The sequence below is a fragment of the Typopeltis vanoorti genome, chromosome 3 (genome assembly GCF_054136105.1).
Source record: "Typopeltis vanoorti isolate ZY-2024b chromosome 3, IOZ_Tvanoo_1.0, whole genome shotgun sequence".
Taxonomy (NCBI): domain Eukaryota; kingdom Metazoa; phylum Arthropoda; class Arachnida; order Uropygi; family Thelyphonidae; genus Typopeltis; species Typopeltis vanoorti.
In genome coordinates, this window is record NC_143551.1 from 3664814 (window position 1) to 3685569 (window position 20756).

Sequence of the window (20756 nt, forward strand, 5' to 3'; positions counted from 1 at the left end):
TAAGATGGGGATGGGTTTATGTATTATCAAGAAGTCCGTTAAATCTGAATCCCATTGAATCAGGATCTGTTAAATCGAGATTTTACTGTATATTTAATAAATAATAATTTTACCTTGTGTTTTCATCTATATATTTTATAGAACATCTGTAAAAGCAGAGTATTTCAGCTGACCAGTTAGATTATACATCTCTATTTTGCTGAGATGCTTTAAATGGGCATGCTGAAACTACCTGTTGTGGCTCTACCATCTGTGTCCAATGTGGTAGTGAAGATCATGATAACAAATCTTGCTGTGCAAAAAAATTATAAATGTGTCAACTGTCAGGAAGATCATTCAGCTTACTCTCATGCATGTCAGAAGTGGAAAGATGAATTAAAAAATACGAAAAATAAAAACAGAACAAAATATATCATATCAGGATGCAAAAAGTAAGTTACTGTTACACCTGCTCTGAGATCCTCTATGTTGAGAAGGTAACAATTAAAAAAATGTCAACAGTAACTCAAACTCCTATGTTTATTCCATCGTGTGATAATTTCACCATAGCTGAACTTCATAATCGGGAATGCTTCTCTGTTGAGTGCATCAGTCACGTGACCAATAGTCACACTCCAGAGACAACTCCGAAAATGGTTCCATTCGATGAGAACCCACTTGTAAAAAAAATTATGGCCAATATATCACTTAAAGGTAAATCACCAGACACCCCCACAGAAAAAAATGGATACCTCAGTATCCACTGAAAGTAAATTAAACTTGCCAACTGACCCTAACACATCAAATGTATTGAATATTATACCAGAGGAAGAGATGGATGCTGGCTGTCCATACTTCACAAAAACAATTGAAAAACCTGAGAAGGATAAGCCCTCAACCTCCTGAAAACCAGACAAATCTATGAAGCCAAAACAATAGAACTGCTGTGGATTTTGTTGCAGAAACACAAACCTTTCTTTCTTTCTACAGGAAACATACCTAAGGCCCAATGATGACAATGATGAATTTCACTTTTGTATGCAAGGACAGAACTAGAAGTGGTCCTGCTCTGGCAGCAGAAGTGATTGCCTATCTGTAGGAGTTTTTATTACAGTATGTTCAATTTACCACTGACAGGAAGTTAGAGGCAGTGAAGGAAAGAAAGCATATCAAAAGTTCTTGGCAAATAAGTCAGCTTGTGCTCTTAGAGAATACAGAGACAAATGTAAGAAAGCTAAACACTGTGTAAAACTAGCTAAACAAAAGTCATGGGAAGACTTTGGTAAGAACAGAAAATAAATATCAAGATGGTGACAAGATATTCTGGAGGTTGTTGAAGCTCAGAAATGGAGGTAAGAGTGCTGTCAAAGGAGTTAGAGATGATAAAGGTGACATGAAAATAGGAGAAATAGATATCCTTGAATTATGGAGTAATTACTTCGAAAAATTACTAAATAAAACCATCAGGATCTCACAGTGGTAAAAAACACTCAACAGGGATGCAATCAGGAATACGTATTCATTCTTGAAAGTAGAAAAGCATCAAAGGCATGAAATGTGGAAAGGCAGCAGGGGGTAGATGATATTCAACCAGAAATGCATAAGTATGGCAGTATAAAAGTCTTACAGTGGCTGCACTGTATAGTTCAGAAGGCCTGGACAGAGGGTCGAATTCCAGATGATTGGAGTAGAGCTCTCATAGTACTCGTATATAAAAAGAGAAATAAAACTGAATGTGAGAATTAGAGGTATTTCTCAACAGAGTGTTCCTGGTAAAATTTATGCAAGTATATTGAGAAATGGTTGAAAAGGATTGTGGAAGAAAAGCTTGGTGAAGAACAAGCTGGATTCAGGCTAAATAGAGGCTGCCTGGATCACATTTTCACTTTTTGACAAATAGTTGAGAAATCATGGGAATATAACAAAGATCTATTCAAAACACTACAGTTAAGCTATTCAAAACACTACAGTTATATGGTGTCAATGGGGCATTATATCAAGCAATACTTATTCTTTATTTCAGTTTTAAGTCAGCAGTTAGAATTGAAGGAAGTACAGGAAGATGGTTTAATGTTAAATCTGGTTTCGGACAAGGATGTATGTTATCCCCCTCTGTTATTCATTATCTATATGAATCAACTTATGAAGGAAAGTGGTATTAAACCTGATATCAAAATATCGCCAGCATATAGCTCTTTGCTATATGCTGGCGATGTTATACTTCGTCTAATAAATCCACTAGAAGTCTGCAAGATTCCCTGACTAAATTGAATAACTGTTGTAGTAGATGTGGAATGAAAATCAAAGACAATGAAAATAGGCAAGGCATTGAAAATGTCAACTGCATTGTCAATGGAGAGCCTATAGAGCAAGTAAAACATTTCAGCTACGTAGGCACGATTTTTAGTGAAGATGGTAAATTAAATATGGTAATGGACAACAGAATCAACAAGGCTGGTATGATAGGAAGTCATTCGAATAAATTTATATGGAATAAGAGAGAAATTAGTTAAAACACTAAATTAGCTGTATACAAGATAGTGTTGAAACCAATTTTAACTTGTGTATCTTAGAGCTGGCTTAGAAATAAAACACTTGACCAAAGAATAGAGACCACAGATATGAGAGTCCTGAGAAAGATTAGGGCCATGAACAGATGGAATCAATGGCAATATCATGTTAAAAACGAGGATATTAGGGAAGAATTTGACATTGTTAGATTATTGTTAGATAATTTGACATTGAGGAATGATTAGCAAAATAAGTGTTCTCTGCTAAGTGGTAAGGAAAAAGATCTGGAATAAGAGCAGGATATAGGTGGATTGATACAGTAAAAAGTGCCTTAGAAGATAGAAATATAAGATCCGATAATGCTGTAGTCTTGACAGGTAACAGACTGATTTGGAGGAAAATTATAGATAAGAAGTTAGTAATGATGTAAATTTTTCATGTAGTACTATCATATCCTTTACACCCCTTGAGGGTACATGGCAGGAATTTGATGATAATGATGATCATCTGTCATACACAATGTGGCTTTAATAGACATTATTCAACTGTAGACCATTTGGTCCATTTAGAAATTTATGTAAGAGATGCATTTCTGAAGGCAAGAACATCTGGTTTCAGTTTTCTTTGACAAGGAAAAAGCTTATGACACGGTCTGGAGATAGCATATTAAAAGCTGTCTACTGCAGATCGAAGAATTTTACAATCAATTAAAAGAACTAATGAAAAATAGAAAGAAACATGATATTAACATCATCTATATTTGCTTATCACACAGCCTTGAGATATGGCATATTAAAAGACATCTATTGCAGATCGAAGATTTTTACGATCAGTTAAAAGAACTAATGAAAAATATAAAGAAACGCGATATTAACATCATCATGGGTAATTTCAATACTAAAATTGGGAAAGGTCGAAGTGGAAATATATTTGGTGAACATGGACTGGGAACAAGAAATGAGAGAGGATATTGTGTATTCAAATCTGCCAAGAAGAGGAACTAATAATCACAATTAAGCTATCCTTGAATGCTATATTATACTTGGCAATCACCAGAGGATAATAATTCAAATATAGTCAGAAACGAAATTGATTACTTTCTAATTAATCAACAATTTTGAAGTTCCATAAAGAGTACAAAAACTCACCTAGTGTGAATATTACTTCTGATCATGATGTACTGGTGACATAAGACTTAGACTGAAAGCTATACTTAAGAAACATCAAAAAAGATTTGATCTAGAAGAAAAGTTAAAAAAACTCTTAGAGATAAGAAAAAAACTGAGTCCAGATCTGAATCAAGATAACACTTATCAGGAATGAGACATCATGATGGTTGATAAATCATGGACAAATTAAAATCTATCTTCATAGAGAAATGTGTCAATACTTTGAGTCCTGATAGAGCAGTAAAAAAAGAAAGATTGAATAACTGATGAAATTCTTTCTCTCGTGGATCAGTGCAGATCATATAAAAATCATAGTCCAATTAAAATATAGAGATTCAGAAAATGATTAAAAACAAGATCAAAGAAGCAAAAGAAATCTGGATGAATGAAAAATGTAAAGAAATAGAATTTCTACAGGAAATGCGTGACAGTTTTAATACACAAAAAGCTGAAAGAGACCTCAGTGATATTTAAGAAAAAACTACTATGCATCCTTTGAAACAAAATGGAGAAATAATATCTGAAAATCATGATAAAATACAAGAATGGATAAAATATGTAGAAGAATTCTTTACTGATAACTGACAAAACCAGAAAATACTTATGAAACAGATGGAAGATCCATGCATTCTAAGATCAAAGGAAGAATATGCGCTGAACTCAGCTAAAAATGGTAAAGCCTTACGCCCTTATAAAATAACAGCAGAAATAGTAAATTTATTAGAAGGCAATAACATTAATATATTAGTAAATCTATTTAATAAGATCTACAATACAAGCATATTCCCTCAAGCCTGATTACATTTGACCTACATCCTGCTAATGACTATAGAATGATCACTCCAATGAGGCATGTTCTCAAAATGTTTCTGAAAATAATTCAAAAAAGAATATACAGAAAATGTGAAGATACCATGAGTGATACCCAATTTGGCTCTCGAAGCAGTTTGGGAATGAGAGAGGCTCTTTTTGTAGGCGTAGGTTCCTGTGGTTTAGCAGTTCATAAGAAAGATTCCGGCAATTGGACCACATGTTTATTAAGATAAATAACAATAAAAAAAACCGACAAGTTTCGTAAGTCATTTGACTTACATGTGAACGTGAACAGCAGAATGTGACAGCATCCAGCATTGTTCAAACTTAGCATTGCACTGAATCTGCATTCAGATATTTAATTTTAATGAACAGTTAGACGGTCACAACTGCATAGAATGAACTATTTTGAGTAATTTCTCATTTCTTGTGTTTAAACTTTTAGTTACCTTTGACTCCTGAAGATGTAAGTCAAACGACTTATGAAACTTGTCAGTTTTTTTTTTTATTGTTATTTATCTTAATAAGCATGTAGTCCAATTACCGGAATCTTTCTTTTTTGAGAACAAAAGAGGCTCTTTTGTTCTCAAATCTTATTCCGAAAATGTTACAACCAAAACAAGGAAATATTCATTTGGTTCATAGACTTCAGTAAAGCATTTGACAAAGTCCAACATACTAAAATGATTGGATTATTAAAAAGAATTGGATTAGATGGTAAAAACCATCAGAATCATCGAAAACTTATATTAGAACAAAAAGGCATCTGTTCATCATTAACATCATTAATGTCTTTTTTTGGAAGCATATGCCAACAAAAACTTTCCTAGCTAAATCTGAAGCATCTCAACCAGGATACAAGGTATCTAAAGTTGTCTTGCACTTTTATTAGGAGGCAATGCAGAAGGCGACTTTAAACTTAAGTTTATGTTAGTTTATCGTGCACAGAATCCAAGATCTAACATATTGAAAAAATCAGCACAATTGGAAAAGAACTTAGATTTAATGAACTGGATAATGAAGACGTGAGAAACTTGCTCAATTCCCATTTGGAACAGTTAAGCGAGAATGATTTCCTTTAACTTGAAGAACAGCATGCTTATGAAGAAGAAGAGGAGTGCGAACAAGAAGAGAATGTTACAACTAAGAAGCTAACTGCAAAACAACTTGAGCTAATTTTCAATCACATTTAGTATGCTAATGAAATTTTGTGTGATGCTGATCCTGATATGGAACAAAGCTTCGAAATCCCCTGAATTCTTGATAAAGTGATCTTCAGCTATCGCATATTGCATGACAAGATGAAAAAGTTGAGCACGATTCAAACATCTGTACGTAATTTTTTTTTGTAAAAAAGTAGCTCAATCAAATGTTTAGACATTAAATAAAAATTTAAGCAATTGATTTTTATTAACTTTGATGATTTTATCCTCTGATATAGCTTATACTGTAATTTTTTTTTTTTTTTTGAAATTTACATTGATGGATGAATTATAATTATTCCTCTTGTTTATTGTATTCGTTTAACGCACATTAATTGATGGATTAATTAATTGCGTTAAGCAAGGTTTCCCTGCATTGCTGTAACCTTTACTATGGTGCAATATGGCCTTTATTGTTCTTGTACTAATAAATCATAAACCAACCAACTTTGCTAACAATGTCAGTATCCTCAGTTTAATATGATTCTACCATTGATGCCATGTTCATTCTCATATCCAGCTATTTTTCTAATTATTGATTAGTTACACATTCATGTTTACCACTGAATGCAATAGTATTAAAAATCTTGACTTTTGTGATAGAAAAATTGAAGTCTGCTAGTGGCACACTTGAATTTTTCACTACTGCACATACCATTAGCAACAGTTGAGTAATATATAATTCTTCTCATAGCTATGAATATTTCAGTTGCTTTAAGCACATACAACACTTCATATCATTTTAAAAATAAATTAAAGATACCAAGAAATTATATTTTTGGTTTCATCCTTTATCCAAGTATAAGCAAACAAAGTTTGCACGTGAAATAACTTCACAGCTGGGCTACTTGTATATAGAAAGAGGCTAATGACTTCACATTAATTGCCTTAGCATCCCATAATGCAAAGTACATATCCTTACAGACAAATATAATGCTATGCACTATGGGAAGGGCCATTATCCAGAACAGTTTCAACCTTTAATAAAGGGAGCAGAAGGGACACCATAGTTGAAGTAATGCAGAAGTCATATTTCCATATACAAGTAGTCAAAAGATGTCACACCTTATTAAAATACCCTGGATTAGAGATGTTGAAAGTTTTTTTTTTTTTTTTTCACTTGGTTATTCTATAAATTAAAGATGCCAAGAAATTATATTCTTGGTTTTATGTGTAAGCAAACAAAGTTTGTCAAGTAACCTCACAACTGGGCTACTTGTATAAAGAGGCTAATGAATTCATATCAATTGCCTTAGTATATATATCATAATGCAAAGCACATATCCTTATGTACAAGTATAATGTTAGGCTTTATACTTGTCTGTAAGGATGTGCTTTGCATTATGGAATTGGCAGAGCAGTAGGCTGCTCTCTACAGCCTACTGCTCTGCCAATTGAGTTACTGATGGAACCTTAGTATATAAATTTAAACTTTTAGAACTTTTTCCACAGTATAAAACCACAAAGATGTCAAATGGAAATTATGTAAAATTACATAGGCAAAGTGGATACTAGATTCAACATTATTTCAAAGCTGAAGGTTGTAGAAACTATGAGTTTCATAAGTTGACCTGAGAGCATACGAGAATACAATCCTCCACATCCTTAGGTTACCTTAGCTTGCACTATTTAAAAGTCATGAGCACTGTTCAAGCATCCATATATTTGCCTTTTGATCAAGGTTTAGTGCATTTGTTCAAGGTTTCAATAGCCTGACAGCTGTTTTGAACTTGGTTCTCTTCAGAGACCAGGCGGAAACCTTAAGAGAGCAAAGCTCTTGTTCAGTACTAAGGAAATCAGAATGTCAGAGAAATGTACTTTTTGTGAGTGAACTCTTGGTCGGTGCATAAAAGTCATGATTAGAGGAAGTGCCGTAAGGCTTCATTTCAGCGATGTAAAATTACATAGGCAAAGTGGATACTGGATCCAACAACAACAAATAGCATTTTCTCGATCTATCTTCATATTTCACATTTCAAAAACTATTTACCACTTTAGTCAGTTTTCTGTGGATCCTTTCTAATATATCCTCATCGCCATGAAAACCAGGTGACCAAATCTATGCATAATAATCCATATGAGGCCTGATGAAGGCCTTTTATAATGGAACAATAATCTCTTTATTTCTTCATGTTAACATCCTCTACATCATTGCCATAATCTGATGCAATGACTTCACAACTTGTTCATTGTGACCCCTGAACTTCAAGTTCTTGTCCATCACTCATCAGAAATCTCCTGACCTCTATCAGAAGTTCTTTTAATTGGTTAATTTTATTGATTTAAAAGTTCCTTTTTATTAATTTTATATAGAATTTCATAGAAATCAGAAACAACTAATTTTTGATTGCCCACAAATATATTTTTGAGAAGTTTTTTTCTGTATTTTGTATTTCAATTATTATTAACATTTTATTAATGTAATTATACTTAACATTATTTTCACAGTTTGTTATGCTGTCTTTATTTTATTTAGCCGAAAGAGACCTAGAACCTGTGAAGAAGAAGGCTGTGAATTCATGCCCATTTCAAAAAGAATTAATGATCTCCACATTAGGTAAATAAATTAAACTATAATTTTGTAATATCATTCTTAATCACTTATTACTACAGGAAAACCTTGCTTAACGCGAATCCGATATGCATGATTGAGTAAAATGATACTATTTCCCGCTTTAAGTGAGTGATCAATCACTTAATGCAAATTTTTTACGTTATGCGAAATTTCATTGGTTTTAATAACTCAGCTGATAACATTGTTGAAGAAATCAGCAAAATTGGAAAAGAACTTGGATTTAACGAACTGGATAATAAAGATGTGATAAACTTGCTTGATTTTCATTCAGAACAGTTAAGCGAGAAGGAACAAAAAGAGAATGTTACAACTGAGAAGCTAATGGCAAAAGCACTTGAACTAGCTTTCAATCACATTGCGTATGCTAAGGAAATTTTGTTTGATGCTAATCCTGATATGGCAGAAGCTTCGAAGTCTGCTGAAATCTTAATAAAGCTATCGCAAATTGCATGACAAGATGAAAACGTTGAGCACTATTCAAATATCTTTACTTAATTTTTTTGTAAAAAAGTAACTCAATAAAATTAAGCAATTGATTTGTATTAACTTTGATTTTATCCTCTAATATAGCTTATAACTTTTTTTTTTTTTTTTTTGAAATTTGTGCTAACTGATGGATGAATTATAATTATTCCTGTTGTTTATTGTATTCACTTAACATGATTTTGGTTTGCGTGTATTAATTGATGGATTAATTAATCATGTTAAGCGAGATTTTCCTGTATACCTTCTGTAAATAATATACATGCAAGCAGAAGTTTTTTTTATTTTTTAAATATTCACCAGAGAAGACTGCAAAAGTTTTTCTAGACAATTTTATAATGGTTCCATTTTGTATATTTTATATCTTAATAAACTTATGTGCAACTATGCATTATACTTAATGTATAGTTGCTCACTTGCTATGTAGTTTATAATAAATTTAGTTTAATCCTTTATCCAAGTGTGTGCAAACAAAGTTTGTGCCTGAAAGTATCTTCAGGACTGGGGTAAAGTGGTACAACACTGGGCGACTCCTTGCAAAGGTGGAGCAAGCTACCAACACTCCTATCTCAGTATCTCCCATAATGCAAAACACATCTCCTTGCAGATATGTATAATGTTATGCATTAAATCCAGAGTAATTTAATAAAAAGGTGGCACACTGTTTGGCAGCTACTATAGGAGGAGATGACCTTGCCTTGGTATCTCCACTTGGGCCTGGCTCCCACTGAAGAGACCTCAATAAAGGTCGAAACTAGTCTGGGTAGTGGCCCTTCCCTTAATGCATAACATTATACATATCTGCAAGGAGTTGTGTTTTGCATTATGGGAGATAATGAGATAGGAGTGTTGGTATCTTGCTCCACCTTTGCAAGGAGTCGCCCGGTGTTGTATCACTTTACCCCAGTCCTGAAGATACTTTCAGGCGCAAACGTTGCTTGCGCCTGAAAGTATCTTCAGTTTGCGCCCGTTGTTTGCACACACTTGAATAAAGGATTAAACTAAATTTATTATGATCTGACCAAGTGAAAAAGAAACTTTCAACATTGCTATGTAGTTATCATTTTCAGAGATTTTTTTTTTCCCCTCCCATATGTAATTCTAGATCCAACTATGTGTCAGAAACAGCTCTTCCAGGAACTCAGAATGATGTAAGTATATTTCATTAAATATTTCTTTTTTTTAATATTTCATTGAAAAGATCACTTGGCCATGTTTTTCACTTTTTGAATTGTTATTTCATACACTATCAAAAAGACAAATATTCCCAAAATATTTGTCATAAAATATCTTTGGAATACAAGTGAGTAACAACTTTGAAAGAATGTGCAAAGAAGTAGAAATTACTTATATAACAGTATTAAGTGTTGTTTTTGAGATTTGATAGCTTAAAAATATGAATTATGTGGTTTATTATTTTTTAAAACAATAGGAGATTATTTCTTATTTGTTTTGTCATGTTGAATATGAAGCACTCCCGAGACATTCCTTTGCACATCATGCCTGCATGTGTGTGCACACACACACACACACACAGCTTTCTTAGACGGTATTCATTTTCACACTCAGGATGAAAGTGAGAGAGCGGCTTAAAACTTCTGCTATTAAGTCAGGTGACATTCACCTCACTTAAGTTTGTTACAGCCTTGAAAGCAAGCAGCACATATGTTTATTTAATTTAGATGCCTGTTGGACATAATTTGAGTAACATTATTTCATTCATTAAATCAGCATATACATCTTAATGTATGTGTAATTCATCCATTTTCACTTACTCTCCTTCAGCAAAGTTTTGAACCTGATGTTTTTGAATATTGCCCATCATGAATGCAAGGTTGATTTAAAAATAGAGACATTAGTAGAAGACATTATATACTAACAATACAACAATTATTCTTGTTCTCTCTTTTGTGTGGTTACCGTCCTGTATTGCAAAGGCTATGAAGCATTTCTACAAAAATTTTACAAATAAACAATTTTACCTAAGTGACTTCTGTCATTTATTATTATGATGATGAATGCAAGGTCTTCTCCACTTGGTAGGATTCTCATCATCATTAATTTCCTGATATGTAGCCCCAAAGAATGTATAGTATTATATGATATTACTATATGATTAAGTTGATTTTGCTAATTTCCTATTAATAATTTTCCTCCAAATTTAGTCCATAACTAAATTGTATTTCTGTCTTCTAGGGTAGTTCTGACTGCATCAATCCACCTAGATCTTAGTCTTCCTCTGAACCTTTTCCTGCCATCTTGGCTGGCATCAAATACCTGTTTTCTTAATCTTTCGTTTCCTATTTTCTTTAAGTGATCATATAATTTTATGATTATTTATATGGGTACTCCATGGAGTTAAAAGACTCATTGTGGCAGACCCACACTATCCATTAACACAATACCAATCATACATCTCCTCAATTCATTATTAAAAAATTATGGAAACGACTACCATGTTATAGTAAAACTTCAGCTTAATAGTAACCAAAATAATCACTTGCCATTTCAACCTTCATATCAAGGTCAACATCTGCAGTATACAAAGAAACAAGCTACGTACAATCTACATGGTATGCTAAAGTCACGGTAATTTCATCAACCATTAACACTACTAGCCTGACCTCTGGTGGGGGAAAATGCTGAAATGTATATGCCAATCATAGAGATATAACCAATCAGGATATCTCTTCCCTGGCATGTCACTCTAGTAGCAGTGAATCACAGACAAGGAGCAACCAACCACATGGAATCAGTGGCCATGTGATCAACCAGTCTAGCAACATCCTAAATAAGAGAAATTTCACTATTTAATAAAGGCATAAACTTCACAGTAACACCTAGAACTGTTAATAAACTGGATGTTATATGCCACATTGAAAAAGGTCTTTAAATTTCTTCCAAATAATATAGCTAATAAAATTCATTTAGAAACCAGTAATTATTATTATTACATGACACCTCCAGGGAGTTCAAAGACTCATTGAGAGAGGGCACATGCTATACAGCTCTCTGCTTCCACTAACTATAAGTAACTCCATCTACTCCAATGCCATCTACCACCCACTGGTATTTTCGCAGACAATCAAAAACATCCATCACCATGCCGGGATTTGAACCTGCAGCCTTGTGGCTGGGGAGAGCAGATACGCTAACCACTCATCCAACCTGGCTGGGTGTTTTGAATAATACAAAAGCTATATGTAGCAATCTCGCCAAAACAGAACTAGCAGCTGACAAGGTTTTAAAGCTAATAAGGATATACTTATAACAAAGTCTGATGATGGGAATGCTATGGTCATCCTAAATAGATCTGCTGACATTCATCAAATGAATCAGTTAGTCTCTGATGACAGCACTTATCAACTTACCAATTAACAGGATTAAGATGAAAACTTAAATTACTTAAATCTGTCACTTCTTGGTCATTTGACACTGTTACCACATTACACCTGCTCTCTCAAAATATGAGGTTCCCAAAGTACACAAACATAACATTTTGCTTCAGCTGATAGTTGAAAGTATAGATATCCCTAATTATTACCTAGCCAAGAAATTAGGTCAACACTCAAGGAGTTGGGTAGTATCTATCCTTCACTGTCTACCACAAGCCTACATGTTAACTGTAATCACCACTACCCTTAACGAAAACTTGGAGTCACTGACACCCTCAAAAACAGAGCTATAACAATTTGCTCTAATAAACAAGAATTACAAATTATTTGCAATACATTTATAAACAATGGCTAAAGCAAAAATACCATGAATAAATTTTCTTTATAAAACTTCTTCAAAAATGCAAATAATATAGATTACATTATAACTATAGCTATCCCATACATTAAAGGGTTATCAGATAAAATATAATTCTATACGATTACAAATCTTAATGCTTTTAAACCACCTATAAAATTAAACATATTCAACTCCTCCAAGGATCCTCGCCCCCCCCCCCTCCTTTGCCCACCCTGGGATATACCATATCCATTGCATCTATAATTTACCTTATATTAGTTAAACTGGACACACAATTACTATCTGTTAAAAAAAATAAATAAATAAATAATAATAATAATAAAAAAAAACAAGCGACACATTACAATTAACAATTTTGGCAAAGCAGGCCTCTCAATCACTCTCCTAACACCCTACACCAAATTGGTTGGAAAGGTACCTGTTCCTTACATGATACAAAAACTTGGTATGAATGCAAATTTAAAGAAGCCTGTGAAATTCTATCCTAATCTGAATGATAAACTTCTCAAGAATTTGGATGGCACACATTCAGTCCACTTAAGTTCTTCAAGTTCTCCAACAACTTCAGGTCTCTAAGCAGTAATTTCAGCCCTTATTGGCCATCATTTATACTGTTTTGTTCTAATTTATGTGGGAATATGTTGCTCTCTGACTTAATATATATTTTTATGTAGTAAGGTTTTTTTTCAACAGAGGTCAGCCCATTAGTCTTAATGATTGACCAAATTACTGTGACTTTAGCATATCATGTAGATTGTAATGTAGCCTGTTTCTTTGTATTTATGTGTACTCCAGATGATGACTTTGATATGAATATCGAAATATCGAGTGATGATTTTGGTTTATATTAAACTGAAGTTTTACTATAACATCGCGATTGTTTCTATAAATTTTTAACAATGAATGCTGATCACAGTTTAATTGTGAAGGAAAGGATACATCTCCTTAAACTTATTCACTGTTGCGAGGTGCTCACAACCACCTCTGGAAATACATTCCACTCATTCACCACTCTCCAAGTAAAGAACCTAATCCACCCCCCTTACTAACCACACTCTTCGACAACTTCCAAGTGTGACCCTTGTTTCCCTCCTACTCCACCTGTATTGAAAAATTTCTTTTGTGTCAACCTTACAGAATCCCTTTAGTAAATTATAAGTTTCTATCACTCTGTAACCTACACATCCTCAGTCTATCCTCATAGGGAACATTCCACAGGTCCGTCACCAGCTTGGTCATTCTGCTCCTCTTCCTCCTCCCACCTCTTGATTTCCAAGAAATGCAGGTGACCAAATCTGTGTACAATAGTCAACATGTGGCTGAATCACAGCCTTATAAACAGAGATACTTTACTGTCTTTACTTGTCAATGAGTTCTTCAGCATCCAAGTAATCCTTGGAGCTATTTTGCCAACTCTTGCAATTTGTCCTCTGAATTTTAAATCTCTATCCACCATCATATTCCAGATCCCTAACCTCATCAATTTCCAGTAAACTAGTACCACTAGTATGATACAAAGTATGTAATCTTTTCATGCCAAAATGCATTACCTTACATTTTACAGCATTGAATTGACAACCATTGTCCTTTGTCCACACTGCCAGTTTATTTAAATCATCCTGTAAGATATCTACATCACTTTTATCAACTATTGCCCTCCCTAGTTTTGCATCATCGGCAAACAACTGAATATCCCCCTTCAAATCTTCTGCTGTATCGTTAATATAATAAATTTAGTTTAATCCTTTATCCAAGTGTGAGCAAACAAAGTTTGCACCTGAAAATATCTTCAGGACTGGGGTAAGGTAGTGCAACTCATAGCAAAGGTGCAGCAAGATACTATCACTCCTATCTCAGTATCTCCCATAATGCAAAACACATCTCCTTGTGGATATGTATGATATTATGCATTAAAGGAAGGGCCACTACGCAGACTAGTTTCAACCTTTATTGAGGACTCTTCAGTGGGAGCCAGGCCCAGAGGTGGAGATACCAAGCAGAAGCAATAGCGAGGTCATCTTTACCTATAGGAGTTGCCAAAGGGTGTGCCACCTTTTCATTAAATTACTCTGGGTTTAGAGAAAGATGTTCAAAGTTTATTTTTCACTTGGTTAGATTATAATAAATTTAGTTTAATCCTTTATCCAAGTGAGCAAACAAAGTGACTCCCACTGAAGAGACATCAATAAAGGTCGAAACGAGCCTGGGTAGTAGCCCTTCCCTTAATGCATAACATTATACATATCCGCAAGGAGATGTGTTTTGCATTATGGGAGATACTGAGATAGGAGTGATTGTAACTTGCTCCACCTTTGCTACGAGTTGCCCAGTGTTGTACTACCTTACCCCAGTCCTGAAGATATTTTCAGGCGCAAACTTTGTTTGCTCACACTTGGATAAAGGATTAAACTAAATTTATTATAGTCTAACCAAGTGAAAAATAAACTTTCAACATCTTTCTCTAAATCCAGAGTAATTTAATAAAAAGGTGGCACACCATTTGGCAACTCCTATAGGTAAAGATGACTTCACTATTGCTTCTGCTTGGTATCTCCACCTCTGGGTCTGGCTCCCACTGAAGAGACCGCAATAAAGGTCGAAACTAATCTGGGTAGTGGCCCTTCCCTTAATGCATAACATTATACATATCTGCAAGGAGATGTGTTTTATATCATCATCATCACCAAATTCCAACAGATATTTGCCATTATTATTAGCTTTGCTCTTTTCTCTAAATTTTCCCAAAATATTTTTGTATGTCTCACAATCATTTCCTACTCTGCTATTTAGATCCCCAATAAGATCCCCTTTGGTCGGAAAGACCTGGGTTTGATTCCTATCTGTGATGTGAGGAACCTTTATCTAGTCTCTTTTGACTAAAGGTGGGTTAGCTGGTCTTGTATGAATGTAGGTTTTTTTTTTTTCACCTGGAAACTTGGCTTTTTCATCCATCAAAACAGGCAAACCAGCCCTGTGAACACATGCATCTACAGACATAGGACACACCGGGAGGATTAGGGCCAACTACCTTATCCTTGAGACAGTTGCGAAGTCCACAGTTAAAAAGCCTTAAAAGGCTCCTAAAAAGCTTAAGACAAGACTTGGGACCATCTTTATGTAATGGAACTATCTCGCCCCTTTCCACTTTCTTGGAACCTTGCCAGAGTTGAGACTTAGATTCAACAACTTCACCAGAGGCACTGCCAGTTCGCTTGTGCATTATTATAGCACACGAGCTGACATGCTGTCTGAGCCGACTTCTGTATTCATGTTGATATTTTTCAATATATTGAGTATCTCCAGTTCATCTACCTCAGTGCTCACATCAGTAACTGCAGTCACCACCTGGATGATATACCCTTGCAAAGTGATCACTTGTAACTGAACTATTTCTTTTGCTTCCGTCACTATCCTATCATCAGCACTTAATAAAGCTATTTTTCCATAATCATTCTTTCTCTTATTTGCTATACAACAAAAAAACTCTCTTGAATTTACTTTGGCTTGCTTAGCTAATTTTCTCTCAAAATCTGATTTAGTCTTCTTTACCATACTAGTTACCCTTCTTGCTTGTTCTTTTGTATTGCTCATAGGCATAGTGATTTATGTTCCTCTGCAATGCTTTTTACCCAGCTCCTGCTTTATATTGCTAGTCATCCACTTAATCCCTACTCGGTTTATCTTCCTGATCCTGGGTATGCACTCTGATGCTGCTTTGCTCGAACAATCCTTGACTGCTTCCCATGCATTAATGACATTCATTCCATGTAATTTCTTGTGCACAGTTGTCTGCTAAGTTTGTCATAATCTTAATACAACCGTATACGGTTGTATTAAGCTTCTGAAGATTTGGGAAACGGTCATCACCAGAGGTCCCACCTTACATTCCAGGCCACCTACAACTGCCCTTAGAGGGCGCTCCACCTAGATAGGACTCTAATGTCACCCACGTGGTTGGGCTTAGTATTGTAAGTTTTTGTGTGCATGTTACATTAATTGTCTTTGTAATCCCCGTAGATGTCCTAGTGACTAGGACGAAATATAGGAAGTATTAAATTCTATTTTAATTCTTTTTGAGTGTTGTAAAAAATCCATTAAACCTCCAACATAATGTCCTCACAGCACTTAAGCCTCTACACAAGACTACAGTTAAATTGTGTCATTGGAGCATTATATCAAGCAATACTTTACCTTTACTTCAGTTGTAAGTCAGCAGTTAGAATTGAAGGAAGTACAGGAAGGTGGTTTAATGTTGAATCTGGTGTGAGACAAGGATGTACATTATCCCCTCTGTTATTCATTATCTATATGGATCACATGAAAGAAAGTGGCATTAAACCGGATATCAAAATTGATGTTAATCTCAGTCCTTTTGCTTTATGCGGATGATGTTATACTCCTAAATAAATCTGCTACAAGTCTTCAAGATTCCCTGACTAAATTGAATAACTGTTGTAACAGATATGGTATGAAGGTCAGTAATAAAAAGACAAAGACAATGAAAATAGGCAGACGTATTGAAAATATCAACTGCATTGTGAATGGAGAACCTATAGAACAAGTGAAACATTTCCAGTGCTTAGGCACGATTTTTTAGTGAAGGTAGTAAATTAAATATAGAAATAGATAACAGAATCAACAAAGCTGGTATGGTAAGAAGACAACTAAATAAATTTATATGGAATAAGAGAGAAATTAGCTATATACAAGACAGTGTTCAAACTAATTTTAACTTATTGAGCTGGTTCAGAAGTAAAAGTAAAACACTTGATTAAAAACTGCAGATAAGAGAGTCCCGAGAAAGATTAGGGGCACAAACAGATGGCATCAATGGCAATATCATATTAAAAAGAGGATATTAGGAAAGAACTTGACACTGTCAGCATCCAGGAATGAGTTAGCACAGCTAATCTCAAGTGGTATGGTTACTTAAACAGAATTGGTGAGGAAAGATTGGCAAAACAACTGTTCTCTGCCAGGTTGGCAGAAAATAAACCCAGAGGAAGACTGTGTTTCAATATAGGTGAATTGATACAGTAAAAAGTGCCTTAGAAGATAGAAATATAAGATCTGATAACATTGGAGTCTTGACAGGTAACAGACTGATTTGGAAGAAAATTATAGATGGGAAGTTAGTAATGATGTAAATTTTTCATGAAGTACAGTCATATCCTGTACATCCCTTGAGGATATACATCAGGAATTTGATTGATGACGATGCACAATTTAACGCAATTTATTATTTAAATTAAGGGGATATTAAATCCCACATAGTTTTAAAACCGAATAAGAAACTCAAAGATTGAAATCAGAGAGTTTCTTGCTGAATATAGTAAACTATAAAGTATCGGCGACACTAGCGTTAGCCAATGCAAGTGATCCTAGTACGTAGTACAATACCAGGGCAACTCGTTGCAAAGGTGGGGGAAGTTCAGATCGCTATTCTTAGGTATTTTACATAATTTAATTTAAGTAATGTTTTCATTGCCGAAATGAAGCTTATTAGCTCTTTATACTTAAGTAACTTAATGGTTGCACCTGTTTGGAAAACTCATTTGCATAGTACATAAGTTCTTTTTGCTATACACTTTGGTATTAGGTCTAGCTACTCACTGATGAAGCCTCAAAAAAGGCTGAAACCGGTCTGGGTAGTGACCTCCCTCCATAATGTAATAACAGCATACATTTCCTAGGAAATGTGTTTTTACATTATGGAAAATACCTAAGAATAGCGATCTGAACTTCCCCCACCTTTGCAACGAGTTGCCCTGGTATTGTACTACGTACTTGGATCACTTGCATTGGCTAACGCTAGTGTCGCCGATACTTTATAGTTTACTATATTCGGCAAGAAACTCTCTGATTTCAATCTTTGAGTTTCTTATTCGGTTTTAAAACTATGTGGGATTTAATATCCCCTTAATTTAAGTAATGTTTTCATTGCCGAAATGAAGCTTATTAGCTCTTTATACTTAAGCAATTTATTATTTATTTATTTACTTTGATGTATGAAAAATCATCCTTGCATTCATATGTTTAAAACAAAATAGTAGTAGTTACTTATAGCTGAACTGGCATAAGTTGCACTTTTACATTTCAGTAGAAAGGCAAGATGATGTAAATCCTGGAAATTTGCAAACAACATGATGTTCCCTTAAGGGCAGGATAAAAGCTAAAAGCATAATTAGTGATGAAAAGTAATCATTATTATTATGATACTGGTATCTCCATGGAGTCAGAAACTCACTGCAGACACATTATTCACACAATAGTCATTTACACAATAGTATAAATGACTCTTGTGCCTGTCTCAGTGAATGAGTTTCATCCATTGTTAACTATATTTACACAATTTCCAGGAGTTTAGTCTCTTTTGTCTTCCTACCATGTGTTGAAGAAATTCTTCAATGTCAGTCCTGTAAAACCTTCAATAATTTATATGCGTCTATCGTGTCTTCTCTTTTTCACCTGTCAGCTGGTTTTTGAAGTCCACAGACCTTCAATCTATTCTTGTAGAATGTATTCCATAGATTTGCCACAGTCTTTGTCACTTTGCTCTGGATCCTCTCAATCAGTTCATCCCCCACAGAATCCAGTTGACCAGATCTTTGTGCAGTAGTCCAGATGCTGCCTTATTAAAGGAAAGAATAACCTCTCTATCCCTGCTTATCAGGTTCAACAATCAAGCTGATGTGCTGTTTTGGTGACCTTTGCAGTTTGCCTTTTACACTTCAACTCCCCATATGTGCAGTTATCACCAAGTTGCTGGTCTGATCAATTTCCTGCAGTTCATTTTCATCAATACAGCTCATGATCTGTTCTTTACAAAGTGCATCAACTTACACTTGCTATGCTAAACTGGCATCAATTTACTTTTGCCCATACTACAAGTCTAAAGTCATTCTGTAGGATCTCTATATCAACTTCATTGACTTTCACTCTTCCCAGTTTTGCATCATCAGCAAACAACTGAATATGTGTGCAAAGGCTTCTGTGGTTCAGTAGTTTGAGAGATAGATTCCGGTATTGAGACCACATGCTTATTAAATACGAACAGGATACGTGAAAACCCGACAAGTTTTGTATGTCATATGACTTACATTATCAGGGGCATTGGTGTATAAAAAAAAGTTAAACACAACTAACAAAGATTAAATTCATACTCCATTAGATGTTTCTAACTATAACATTGAAAAATTTGAAACTTTCGTTACTGAATGTTTGTTGGAACATTGTTATTTGTTGTCACGATCTGTGCTTCACGTGTGTTATTTCCAAGATCCAAGGAAGTTAGATTTTTTATGAATGCTAACCACACTTGGTGTAATATCAAACCTTGGTTTTTGTTGCACTGTTAGGAATTCTAAGCATTTTTGCTGCTTCCTTGTATTTCCTTGTGAAACAGTTTCTATCAATATATGACATGATTGTTTTTTCCCAAAGTACTTTATGGCCAGTGGAAGTTGTGTGGAAAGCTAGGCCTGATTTATGTTCTCTTCTTTCTTCTGTGTCTTTTTTATGTTCTGCCATATTGATTTCTCCTGACCTTTCCATCTAACCTACGTAACAAATGCCACAAGAACAATAGATTTGATAGACCCCTGGTTTTTTTATGGGATGGTGCGAAGGTTTTGGTAGATGTAGGAAACTTGATTTTTTTTCTAAAGGGAGAAAAGTTACTTTTAAGTTGTACTTGCAGAGCAGTGTCACTAATCTGTCTGTGACATTTTTGATATATGGTAGTGAGATTGCGTTCTTGAAATCTTGTTTTTCTACGTTGGTTGTGGGAGCTGTGTTCAGGAATTTCTTCATTGTTTTTGGTTCAAATCCATTAAGTGTGAGGTTCTGTGTTAAGTAGTGTAATTCCTCATTTTGCTTTTCTCCGTGATGGATATCTTATGTGCTCTGTCTCTCAAGGCTTTTATTATACCTATTTTTTGTGAGGGGTGGTGGTGTGAGGCTGCATTAAGAAATCTTCCTGTAGTTGTCGATTTTCTGTAAATGGAATGGGCTCCCTCTCCCTAGCTTTAGCCAACCTCTTCATGGAAAACTTTGAAACTAATGCTCTTAAAAACTATCAAAAAAAACTTAAGAGATGGCTACAGTATGTGGATGACATTTTTCTCATTTGGCCAGGAACGACAGATGAATTAATTATTTTTAAAGAATATCTTAACAGAATACACCCAAATATAAAATTTACTTTGGAAATAGAAGAACATAAAAAATTACCTTTCCTGGATATCCTCATAGAAAAAAAAAACGAAT

General features: G+C 34.5%; 1 protein-coding gene across 1 annotated transcript in view; it reads left to right on the forward strand.

The window, feature by feature from the left end:
• The window catches only part of LOC150107869 (uncharacterized), a 69445-nt gene that overhangs the window by 37718 nt on the left and 10971 nt on the right, over positions 1-20756 (forward strand). The window contains exons 2-3 of the mRNA XM_090415399.1: positions 8151-8231; positions 9838-9883. Coding sequence (XP_090271525.1) covers positions 8151-8231; positions 9838-9883 — 127 coding nt within the window. The remainder of the gene's footprint in view (positions 1-8150; positions 8232-9837; positions 9884-20756) is intronic.